The sequence below is a fragment of the Mixophyes fleayi genome, chromosome 2 (genome assembly GCF_038048845.1).
Source record: "Mixophyes fleayi isolate aMixFle1 chromosome 2, aMixFle1.hap1, whole genome shotgun sequence".
NCBI lineage: Eukaryota > Metazoa > Chordata > Amphibia > Anura > Limnodynastidae > Mixophyes > Mixophyes fleayi.
Window position 1 is genome coordinate 116047254 of NC_134403.1, and position 12875 is coordinate 116060128.

A 12875-nucleotide genomic window follows, 5' to 3' on the forward strand; every position below is an offset into this window, starting at 1 on the left:
CTGCATATAGTAGCTTGCAGTGCTTGGTCTGAATCTCTTAACGGTTTCTCCAGCACTTAGTGATCCCATTGTAGCTGCCACCGATTGTGAAGACTACAACTTTTAGTGGGTTCTTTGAAATCACCTAGGCAGATTGTTGCAACCAAGATGCAGTTTATTCCGTATATGGCCATACAGACAGGTGGATATACAATCAACAGACAGATGCGATTCCTTGCAGGCACATCATACACATGTTACGGAAGCATAGTTCTTAGTCACTAATCCATGAACACAGCATACCCATGTGACAGAAGTGCAGTTCCTACTCACTAATCCACGAATACCGCATACATAGTTGATGGAAGCACAGTTCCTAGTGACTAATCCACTACTCTGTCAAAAACACATGTCTATCCCATTCAATATTCCCACAATGGTGGGGCTAGTGGTGGCCAGCTTGTGATACGTGGGAACATGATAAGACTTAACCATGAGTGTCCTTCACATGGTGGTTGGGGACCACTGGGCCACTGTGGAGAAGGTGCCTAGGAAGGTACCTTGTTGGCTAACCATGAAAAGGTTGATAGTATCTGCAGTTAGTATAGCTGTTTAAGACAGACCCATTGTTCTCTTTTATCCCTGATTAAACACTCCACCTGGTCACATTTAAGAATAACTTGTCTAAGGCTGGGTTCACATTACAGGAAAATTCTAATGATATGATAGTTGAAGTGATTTTACTAATGACAGGGGGGAAAAAGTCCTGCTCAGCATGCCGATTTATGTGTACACACTATACACAATTTCTTTCAGATCTGTGCCTTTCATTTGTCATAATCATCAGCTGCAACTCATAGTCTCCTCTCTGCCTCTTTCATCTCTAAAACTCTTCTGACCTGGAAAATACTATAGTTCAGTGTAGATTTTATCCTCTTTCTGGTGCGCATATGATCGTCGTTACATAGCGTTGTATATTTGCATGGAGAGATGTGGGTTGTATTTTTGTTTGTACATTACTGTAGAGCCCAAGGGTGACTTAAGCGGCTGATTTTGGTTTGTGTTGGTGTCGGTTATACTATGCACCCAGATTGCTGAACCCTCAGTCGATCTCAGAGTGACGTTTCATTATTAACACCACCTGTCCTCCCCCCTACTTCACTGCTGCTTAACATGTATCAGGATCTGCCTCAGGATGCTGCTTCATCTCGGCAGCTCCTGTCTCTGGGAATATATTGTACTTTATTATTATAGTTACCCTGGAGTACCTGTGAACCACCAGAGGTTCTGCTATTAATAATAATAATAATAATAATAATAATAATAATAATAATATCATTTATTTGTTAGGCGCCACAAGGTTTCCGCAGCGCCGTACATAATGCAAACAGGAGACCATACAGGGTGACATAGTACAGAGCAATAAACACAAAGTACCAATACTTCAGAACTCCGGGCAGACATATGAGCGAAGATGGAGTAGAAGAACAGGTATGCTATTCTACCTTCTTTGGCACACTACCAGGGGTTAGTAACTGCATTATGTTAATCATTCGCACCTGATTGTCTCCTATATATGCCTGTCTCTCCCAGTTTCATTTGCTGGTCATTAATGTTTTTGTGCCTGTAATGTTTGTTTACCCTTGGACTAAATGCCTTGCTTTTTCTCTGTTCCTGTGGAAATCCTTGCTTAGCCAGTTCCTGCTTTTCAGTAAGCATTTACCACTCATCTGTATCTTGTCACATGGAGGTAAACCTTATATCTGCCTTATAGCTGTTATTCTGCAATACCTGGATGTCTGTTTATTCACTTGGGGGTAAATGTATCAAGATGGGATTTTGAAAATCCCGCGATTTTCTCGGGAGAGTTGAAACTCGCTGATGTATTTACCTGAGATTTCATGTAAAATTGCCGGAGATGAGTTTTTTAAAAAAATCTCTGGTTTCCAATTCGCAGCAAATCGCTGTCCACTTTAGCTATACAAGTCTCCAAATGTATGAAAGTCCGATTTTGCTAACCCGACAGAGTTTCAAATAAAAATTGGCAGATACAACACACTGCTTCCTATATGCGAGATTAGCAAACACATCACTGTTACATTGCCCTGCCTAAACAGCTGCAGGTCCCAGAGGCTGTCTAAAGTTTAAAAATAGATGAATGTCTAAAAAAAAAACAACAACCCATTGGGTCCCCTCTTCCGTGCACTATTAACCCTGTGTGCTGCCAGATACTACTGCTGGTTGCGCGAAAAGCGGGGAAAAATCTGCGTGGGGTCCCCCATTTTCATGTAACCAGCACAGTATTATTGCAGGGGAGACACGCGGCAGGGATCCCCCTGCCATAAAGACAATAAAACCCCAGGCTGTTCAGCGATGGGCTGGATTCCCTAGGGAGTGGGGTCTGCAAAAAAAATGAACGTCCCCTCTCTAGGAATAACCACCCCTGGATGGTGGATGTAGGGTAATAACGGCGATGAAATTGTTAAAAAAAAACCCAGACACCATTTTTGTTAGTGGAACTAAAAGTCCCAGCCAGGCCGGGCTGACTTAAACAGTCTGGGCATGCTGATGCCTGTAGAACTGCCGGTAGAACTGCAAGCACCACTGGAGAACCACAAGTGCCAACATGGCCTGACACCAATGACTGCCAGCGACCTGTAGTTCTAAAACAAAAATGTTAAAAAACCACAACACCCTGTTTTAAACCACAACATTTGAATAAAAATATTAAAACCCCAATAAATACATAACACACCCTCTTTAACACCACATCTATTTACTAAAAATAATGAAACCCCATATACTCACCAATATGATGTCTTCTTCTTTTGTCAGCAGCTTTTAATCCACAAATGCTTGTAAACCATGTCCACAAATATTAGTATTCCAAAATAAAGTCCATGAAGATGTCCCCAAAATATTTGTATATCCAGAAGTCCATGCTTGAATAAAATCTTCTGATCTTCGGGTCATATATACCCCCATATTTGTAATTCTAAATGTCCATGCTTGTAAACAATCTTCGGATCTTCGTGTCAGGAAGACCCCCCATTTGTAAATCCATCTTGATTGAAGTCTTCATTCTTTGGGTCAGGGGACCCCCATTTTGTATATCCCAACTGAAACATTCTTGAAAAAAAAAAATAAACCCAGTAAAGACACGACATGAACTATGTGTTACATCTCGTGGGAGACTCCTATTAGACAGAGTTATCACAGGCCTTCCCAAGGCACGCAGTCTAACGGACCTCCCGGTCTTCACCAAGAACCACCGCAAGGCAGGATGGGTTTTGCTGCCGGAGGCCCGCAGGTCGCGGGGTTAGCCCCCTGATGTAATAGGTGAGAGACTGTACATGGGAGATCCAGAGAACAGACTCTGAAGCAGTAAAGCACGGCAGGATAAATAGATCTAGCTGAAATAGATCAGCACACACCGAAGAGTCCCATCACGTCTCAGTGGAACATCGGGTCAGATACACTGTAGAGATACCAGCTTCAGGAGAGTCCAGGATTCGGATACGCTGATACTCAGACAGCGGAATGGACAATAATAATATCCGGGTCAGATACACAGAGGCACATGCAGCAGAGAAGTCAATATCAATAGCGGAGTCGGATACACAGGAGCACAGGCAGGAGAGTGGTCAGAATCAATAGCCAGGTTGGATATATAGGAGCACAGGCTGCAGAGTAGTCAGAATCAATAGCTGGGTCGGATACACAGGAGCACAGGCAGTAGCGTAGTCAGTAAGAATAACCGGGTCGGATACACAGGAGCATGGGCAGAGAGTAATCCAGAAGCAGTGATCTAACAAGCCAAAGGTCATACATGGAGGAACACCAGGAAGCAGCACAGGATACACAGAGAGGGAGAGCCAGATGCCAAGCTGTAACTTGACACACTGCCTGTGTCAGAGCTTGCAAGATATAGGGGAAAGAAATTCATATTCCCCGCCTCTGTGTCACATTACCGCAGCCGCGCGCCGGCTGCCCAGAAGAGGGCGTCTGCAATCGAGAAAAGGAGAGAGAAAAATAGCATTGAACTGTAGGCTGTACACAAGGAGGGGACACTGAATAGCGGATTATAGAGTCACTGGAACAGCGTGGAGTCCAATACTATGTCTGCATATTCAGCGTGGAGTCCAATGCAAATAGTCTGCGGATTCAGCGTGGAGTCAAATACAAATATATGAGCAGGGCAGTATACAGGAGCACAGGGAGCCAGGTCCTAACACCACACTAAAGTGAGCACAAAGAACAGGCACCTGACAGCTATGTCAGGTGTCTTAAATATAAAGCCAATGAAGAGGAAGGCAAGATGGCGCTCACAATCGGAGGACGCGACTTCACCTTCCGGAGAGATTGCCCTCATGATGCAGGTAAGTCCGTCGGTACCCGCTTGCGGGTTTGGCGTGTGACAACATGGAAGATTATTCATAAGGAAATGAGTAACAAGTTCTCATCTTATTGAAAAATCTAACTATGTCAAGAGACAAACTAACCATCTTTTAAAAGCAGACCTGGGTTGAGGAAATTCTAATAAAACTCATGGTTACTGTGCAAAATGGCTGGCCAAAGAGAAGAAATCAGATTTAACAAGAATTATAGGACTACTGGAACTCCAGTGATGAGCTCACAGAAGCAGATTTAGTTCTTTTTAAAGGAGACAGAATAATTGTCCCATAAAAAGGAAATGTTGGAGTGCAGCAACGAAGATCACCTGGATTTGAAAGCTGTAGTACATTAAGAAGGGACTTACTCTTTTCATCTGGTAGATCTTCCAACATTATGAATATGATAAACAATTGGCAGGTTTGCAACTCACAGAAAACTATAAACCAAGGCTCTATTACACAGAAAGACCATGGCAGAAATTAGGAGTAGACTTAATAACCTTTGATAAACATACTTAAATACAGTAGTACTATCGAAAGTGCATTAAAGTTGAATGGCTAAGAAATTTGCTAGCAGTTTGACAATTAATAACCTCCAATTACAGTGTGCCACCTATGGAATTCCAGAATTTAGAATTGCAGACAATGTCTACAATATAGCTCAAAATAATTTTAAGCATTAGATAAAGATTGAAAGTTTTGCCATTTCATTACGGAAAACAAAAAAACTTTACAGCCATTTTAGATTAGTGAAAAAGTAAGACTATGGTGTGATGGAAAATGGAATCCAGCTAAGATGACAATTCTTGTTGGGCAACACAGTGGCACAGATATAACTACAAGCACCTGCATACCCATGGCAGCCAGGGCATGTTGGCATTTGGAGAACCACAAGTGTCAACATGCCCTGACACCCACAGCTGTTTGGAACCTGTAGCTCCACAAAAGAAAATGTTAAATAAACCACCACACCCTCATTAAAACCACATACATTTAATAAAATAATAAAACCCCAATAAAGACACTAAACACCCTCATTTATACCACATATATTTATTAAAAATAATAAATCCCCAATATATTCACCACTGATGTTTTCATCTGTTGTCAGCAGCTTTTAATCCTAAAATGGCTGTAAAACAAAATAAATTTGTATCCAATAGTCCGGCTTGAACAAGTCCAAAATAAATTTGTGATTCCCAAAGTCTGGCTTGAAATGTCCAAAAATTATTTGCATCCAAAAGTCCTGCTTCAAATGTCCAAAAAGAATTTGTAAATCCAAAGTCCCTGCTTCAAATGTCTTCTCTTCTTCTTGGGCAAAAAGCCCACCTTGTTGCTTGAAGTCTTCATTTTTTCTGGGCCAGGAGGGCCCCCTTGTGCCTTGAAGTCTTCTTATCTTCAGCCAGGAGGGCCACATATTTGTAATATCCCACCTGGAACATGCTTGTGTAAAAAAAAAAAGGAATGAAGAGAGCCGCCGCAAACAGCTTCTACAATGTAGAAGCTCCGATACACAATGAACTTAGTTCATTGCGTATTTGTAGTATTTATAGTATTAGGGGTTTCCCACAACAGCAAAAAAAAAAAATCGCGATTTTCACGTAACCAGCAGTAGAATGGCAGCACTAGGGTTAATAGTGAATAGAGGGGGGACCCCACGCTTTTTTTTAAAAAAACTTCTATCTATTTTTAACAGTTTTGACAGATGCCAGAGCTCCGGCTGTATAGGCACACAGTGTAACAGTGATGTGTTTACTAATCTCACAGCTACAACACAGGAGAGTTTGCTAAACACGGGAGTGTTTGATATCGCAGCAAATCGCCGGAGATGACCAGCGATTTTAAAGATCAAAATAAAAATCTCAGCTTAATACATTTGAGAACTTTTGGACTAAAATCGCGGGTTATCGCCTGCGATTTGCCACGATTTTAACACGCTGAAAAATTCGGACCTTGATACATTTATCTCCCAGATGTACAGAGATACAAATGGACTAAGAGGTTCTTGATTAAATGAAGTAAAGAGAAATAAATAAACAAAAAACAAAACAAAATACTTCTAATGACACAGCAGAAATCCACATGCATTAAATAGCATGCAATTATTGGAAGGAACAGAAAGGTAGCAACTCATAATGGGACACCTGTGTCCTCTTGCAGCATAGTCATGGTAACGTGGGGAAATCTGCTCTGTGACTGCTTATACAAGATAGTAATAATCAGTAAACAGCAATTGTAAATATCAGTCACTCAGCATTTATATTCAATGACTGTCTACTGAGTGTAACACCAAAGGAAGCTTCTCTTCAACAATGTACTCATCTTTAAGAACAAGAGAACAAAGTCTTTTAGGGAGTTATAAATGGTTAGTGTCACAAATTCAGAGTCAGGATGGGCCTCGAAGTCTGCTCAGTTGGATACTACCTCCAGAGAGCTGCAGAGTTTAACAGAAGAGAGGTGTGCACCAGGGATTCGCGCAAGGGGATGTGGACTTTGCAGCTCTCTAACCGCAGGTTGCGGTCCTCTAGGGGGGAAATGAGCGAGACTAAATGGATGGATAGGAGATAAAGGTGATAATACAGCAATGTCATATCGCTGAAGTCCTGATGAGCTGGAAGCCCTTGTCAGGTCTTGCCAAAGACTTCAGTCGTAGTGAGCCACTAACCGGTATTAGCACTACTGAACTAACAGGTGCGAAGTCTAACGTACCCCTGGTGTTCGCCAGGGACCCCCACAAGGAAGTTTGGACTTCGCTGCACAGGGAACGCATGTCGCGGTCCTACTAGCCAGTTGCCGGTGTAGTTGTAAGGAGAGTCAGACGGTCCGGGTCAAGCCAATCGGGAATGCAAGGTCCGTCCCCGTATAGCAGGGGAACAGCGGGGACGGCGCATGACAGTACCCCCTCCCTTCTTCTCCTTCAACGAAGGGTTAGCCCTTTCCAGAAATTTAGCAAGGAGACGAGGAGCATGAAGATCAGCCTCAGGAACCCAGGATCTCTCCTCAGGGCCGTAGCCCTTCCAATGTACCAGATACTGGGAGTTGCCACGAACAGAGCGGACCTTCAGGATTCTCTCTACCTCAAATTCATCACTCAGAGAGGTTTTGATCGGTGGTGGGATGACTGGTTCTTTGAAGAATTTGTTGAGGACTAGAGGTTTTAACAGAGAGATGTGGAAAGCGTTGTGGATTCTGAGGGAAGGAGGTAAAGTGAGTTTATAGGAGACTGGATTGATAATTTGAGAGAAAGCAAATGGTCCGATGAAACTGGGAGCCAACTTCATGGAGGGAACACGGAGTCTGAGGTTGCGGGTAGCAAGCCAAATGCGGTCTCCTACCTTCAGGACAGGTAAATTTCTTCAGTGGCGATCAGCAGCCGTTTTGTACCGTAGAGCGGACATAGAGAGTTTTGCTTGTGTCTTGGCCCAGATTTGAGAAAAGTTGTGGATGAGGGAATCAGCTGCATGAACTGTTGATGCCAGAGCTTCTGAAAAGAGGGGAGGAGTAGGATGTCTTCCGTAGACAGTAAAAAAAGGGAGAATAGCCCAAGGAGGAGTGTAAGAGATTGTTATGTGCAAATTCTGCCCAATAGAGAAGGTCACTCCAGGAGGCTTGGTACTTACTCTTTCAGTCTGTCCATTAGTCTGGGGGTGATAACCAGACAAGAATTTAAGTTTGATCCCAAGTTTAGTGCATAAGGCTCTTCAGAATTTAGCCACGAACTGTACTCAACGATCGTAGATTATTTCCTGAGGACACCCGTGGAGACGGAACACATTCTTTAGGAACAGATTTGCGAGCTCGGGAGTCGAGGGAAGACCTTTACAAGGAATAAAATGGGACATCTTGGAGAATCGATCTACCATGACCCAGATGGTATTGTAGCCGTGGCTTTGAGGTAGATCGGTAATAAAGTCCATGGTGATGCTGATCCAAGGAAAGTCAGGAATCGGAAGAGGAAGTAGAAGAGCAGGAGGACTCTGTCTGGGAGTCTTGTGGCGGGCACATACACAACAGGCCGACACGAACTTGCGTACATCAGAACCAAGGGAAGGCCACCAGTAGTATCTGGAGAGGAATTCCTTAGTCTTCTTGTAGCCGGCAAGACCTGCGAATTTAGATTCATGTGCACAGCACAACAACTTGGGACGCAGATGCGGGTTTACAAAGGAGCATCTAGGAGGAGGAGAGACCGTAGTAGAATTGGTAAGAGCCACCACTTGAACGGGGTTAAGAATGGTTTTGTTGTCCTGGGAGTCAGCATTGTCAAAAGATCTGGAAAAGGCATCGGCTTTGAGATTTTTAGATCCAGGACGAAAGGTAAGGATGAGTTGGAAACGGGAAAAAAAAAGAGAACAGTGAGCCTGGCGGGGATTGAGACATTGTGCCTCCTGGAGGTAAGTTGGATTCTTGTGGTCGGTCATTACTGTCACGGGGTATAACGCGTCCTCAAGAAGGTAACACCGTTTCTCAAGTGCCATCTTGATAGCTAGGAGCTCCTTATCTCCAATCCCATAATTCAATTCACAACTGGAAATTTTTTTGGAGAGGAATCCACATGTCTCAAAGGAACCAGATGAGGATTTTTGGGACAGAATAGTTCATATTCCCACAGAGGAGACATTTACTTTGAGAAAAAAGGGTCTCCTCTGATCAGGTTGTTTGAGAATGGGAGCAGAAATGAATACCTCCTTAAGGGTCTTGAAAGCCGTAACCGCGTCTTGAGGCCATGACTTACAGCAGACTCCCTTGCGAGTTAAGGCCGTAATAGGACTGATGATGGACGAGAATCCTTTAATAAACTGGCGGTAATAATTGGCAAACCCGATGAAGCATTGAATAGCTTTAAGACCACTAGGTAGTGGCCAGTTGAAGATTACTTCCACTTTTACAGGATCCATTTGGAGACCAGTACCGGAAACCTCGAAGTCTGCTCAGTTGGATACTACCTCCAGAGAGCTGCAGAGTTTAACAGAAGAGAGGTGTGCACCAGGGATTCGCGCAAGGGGATGTGGACTTTGCAGCTCTCTAACCGCAGGTTGCGGTCCTCTAGGGGGGAAATGAGCGAGACTAAATGGATGGACAGGAGATAAAGGTGATAATACAGCAATGTCATATCGCTGAGGTCCTGATGAGCTGGAAGCCCTTGTCAGGTCTTGCCAAAGACTTCAGTCGTAGTGAGCCACTAACCGGTATTAGCATTACTGAACTAACAGGTGCGAAGTCTAACGTACCCCTGGTGTTCGCCAGGGGCCCACGCAAGGAGGTTTGGACTTCGCTGCACAAGGCACACAGGACGCGGTCCTACTAGCCAGCTGCCGGTGTAGTGGTAAGGAGAGTCACACGGTCCGGGTCAAGCCAATCGGGAATGCAAGATACAAAAGGAGAATCCAAACAGATAGTAAAACAGGCCAAGATCGCAGGAATAATATGGGACAGCGGACAGACTGATGGTCGACAAGCCGGGTCACCACAGGAGAGCAAAAGGACAGGAGAATGGTCAGGAGAGCCGGATCACAACAGGAATAATCACAGGGAAACACTGGAGTCATAAACCTGTTACTCTGGCACCCTAATGGCGTCAGAGCCAGGTTTAAATAGAGGCAGCAGAGCAGTGATTGGAGGAGCCAGAGGAGAGGCACGCTGCGTCCAGGGGTAGCGTCCCGTTGCTAGGCGATGGGATGGAGCAGGGCGCATGCGCCCGACAGAGAGGTCCGGCAGAAGCCGCAGCGCGCCTGTTGCTAGGCAACAGAGCGCCCCGGCCAGACTCAGCAGGCGTCTGTCCCCGTGTGGCAGGGGAACAACGGGGACGGCGCCTGACAGCCCTGGAGCAGGATCAGAGATGATGCACAACAATTTGCAGAGTGGCAGCAGCGTCTTGACTGCGGAGGTGATTCAGAAATATACAGGAGAGCAACAGGCTGCAGGATGGTGAAGCGCTTAGGTCCTGATGAGCTGGAAGCCCTGGAGCAGGATCAGAGGCGATGCACAATGATCTGCAGAGTGGTTAATGAATCTAAAGAATAATGAGGTGGAAGCAATAAACAGGAGCCAGAGGAGGAGACGTCCTCACAAGTAAGGAGACCTGAAGATCTGGCACCAGGGAGGCAGGTGCTTTAAATAGACAGGACTGATAGGCAATAGAATGCAGGAAGTTTTGAAAAGGGGGTAAATGTATCAAGCTGAAAGTTTTCCAGCGGGTTTGAAAAGTGGAGATCTTGCCTATAGCAACCAATAGCAACCAATCAGATTCTAGCAGTCATTTTGTAAAATGTACTAAATAAATGATAGCTAGAATCTGATTGATTTTTCAAACCCGCCGAAAAACTGTCAGCTTGATACATTTACCCTCAGGTGTGCGCATGCTCAGTTCAGACCCAGGGCTGGTGCAAGGTCTCCAGGCGCCCTAGGCAAGGTTTCAGCCAGCCTCCCCCTTCCCCCTTCCCCCCCACTACCACTAATACCCTCCTGCGAGGCTCATTGCAAGAGCTCTGCCGGCCTGCAATAAGAGACAGCCTGGCAGTTGTAGGGGCCGCCTACCTTTAGTCCAGGGTCTGCGCAGATGATTCTGGGCTGCAGAGCAGCTCTTTGCCCCCATATAAAAAGAGATCATTGGTTTTAAAAACAAAAAAACAAAACCAGACCGATGCACAAACCAAAAAAAAACAAAAAACAAAACCAAATCAAGTGGCCCCATTAGACAACAGGCCTATCGGGAAAGTTCCTAGTAAGGCCTATGGCCAATTCGCCCCAGCCCACAACCAATGAGTGATTAATATGGTTCAAGGTGTAGTGTAAAATAAAAATAACAACTCTTACCTTCTCCTGGCTGGCAAAGCTGCAGTCAGGACGCACTGATGCCTGATGATGCATGCTCTCAATGCTGTCCAGGTTCCATTTCTGCACATTGGCAAGTTGCTGCAGGAACAGCAGCACATTATTTAAAATTACTTTCTGATGTAATAATATATATTATAATTTAAGATATGATTTCCATTTATAGCCACATAGTTCTTGTGTATTGCTGGGCAGCTGGAAGCCTTAAATATACAGCCTATACAAATTTCTTTCACTGCAAGGAATAAAAAAAAGGTATAATATATACATATATACATATATATATATATATATATATATATATATATATATATATATATATATATATAAGCCCTTGCCTACACCTGTATTTTTGTACAACAGTATAAATGAGTGAACTATGCGAATACAATAGAAATCATAGTTTATGAATATAAAAATTACCTAATTGTGCTTTTTTAGAGACTACATAAATACAAAATAAACAGAGATATCCAGTACCAACTAATTATTTTACATTTAATTTTTTGCCACCCAACTACTCTCCTAATTTTTGAAAAAACGTTTTAATTAATATTTGATTTATTTTGCTTACCTATTGTTTTTCTCTGGGCTGGTCAGCACAGCAGGATCTGCACGGAGCTAAAACTATGGCTCTGGCTCTCCCAAGTGTCAATGGTGACACAAAACCGCTCCTCAGAGTCAGGGATCTCACCTTCTTCTCAGAGGCAGGCTGTATGGGAGCTTCACAGAAAGGAATGATGGGGAGGGGGCGGAGTGGCACTGCAATAACTTTATTTACACTGACAACAGTGTGCAGCAGACAGATCCTCTGGGCGGCACATCACAGTGACACTGCCTCATCTCCTCCCACAGTCATCTAACAGTCCTGTTATCTGAGTACAACGGGGATGTAGTAATAGTGTAGTAATAGTGGGAGGATCAGACCCAGCAGTGAGATCTCCTGTTCTGCTGCCTGTTGTCCATACAGAGAGATAATCAGATAGTGACTAAAGCAGGAATCAATCTGTACACAGCTGACACATGAAAACCCCTTCATCCAGCGGCTGCCGACAACTTCAAACAACCGGTGGCCGCTAGGAATATTGTTACCCATTTATACTAGAGATGTTCACTGACCCCCGTGTTCTGGTTTTGGTTTTGGTTTTGGATCTGGATTAACTTCGTGTTTTGGCAAAACCGCCCCTGCATGTTTTGATTTTGGTTTTGGTTTTGGATCCCTATTTTTTCCTAAAATCCCTATTTGTTTTTGCTAAAATTACACAATTTTGCTCTTTTTTTCCCCTACATTATTATTAACCTCAATAACACTAATTTCAGGTCATTTGCAGTCAATTTTGACCATCTCCAGGCTGAAGTGCTTGGTTTGTTTGGGCCCCCACAAAACAAGCTAATAATAGCTTAGCTGCCTTAAGCCTAACAGTGCTGTCAATGAACTCTACATTATTAAACCCTGTCTGATCGTGCTGCATCTTTAATCTCCTCCTCCTCTGTGCATACTTCCCTGTCATCCCTGAAGAACTGCCAAATTTATATAGACACGGGAATGGATATTAAAACTGGAGTGGCAATTGATCTGCTTCAGACAAACTGTGACACGGAACATGTGGGCAACATGGAATCTGTCATGTTGGAATACGCTGTATTGAACAGAGGTGTAAACCAATA

At 43.9% G+C, this 12875-nt stretch overlaps 1 protein-coding gene across 5 annotated transcripts in view; it reads right to left on the reverse strand.

Moving 5' to 3' along the window:
- The window catches only part of RBM26 (RNA binding motif protein 26), a 114709-nt gene extending 102809 nt beyond the window's left edge, over window positions 1–11900 (reverse strand). For 2 of the 5 annotated variants that reach the window (XM_075199879.1, XM_075199875.1), the window contains exons 1-2: window positions 11782–11899; window positions 11190–11288 (exon numbers count right to left, since the gene is read on the reverse strand). In XM_075199879.1, the coding sequence (XP_075055980.1) occupies window positions 11190–11278 (89 nt within the window). In that variant the 5' untranslated portion in view covers window positions 11279–11288; window positions 11782–11899. Of the gene's footprint in view, window positions 1–11189; window positions 11289–11781 lie in introns of those variants that run through there. The other 3 variants (XR_012688663.1, XM_075199877.1, XM_075199880.1) reach the window with 3 other exon arrangements.
- Between the last annotated feature and the right edge of the window lie 975 nt (window positions 11901–12875).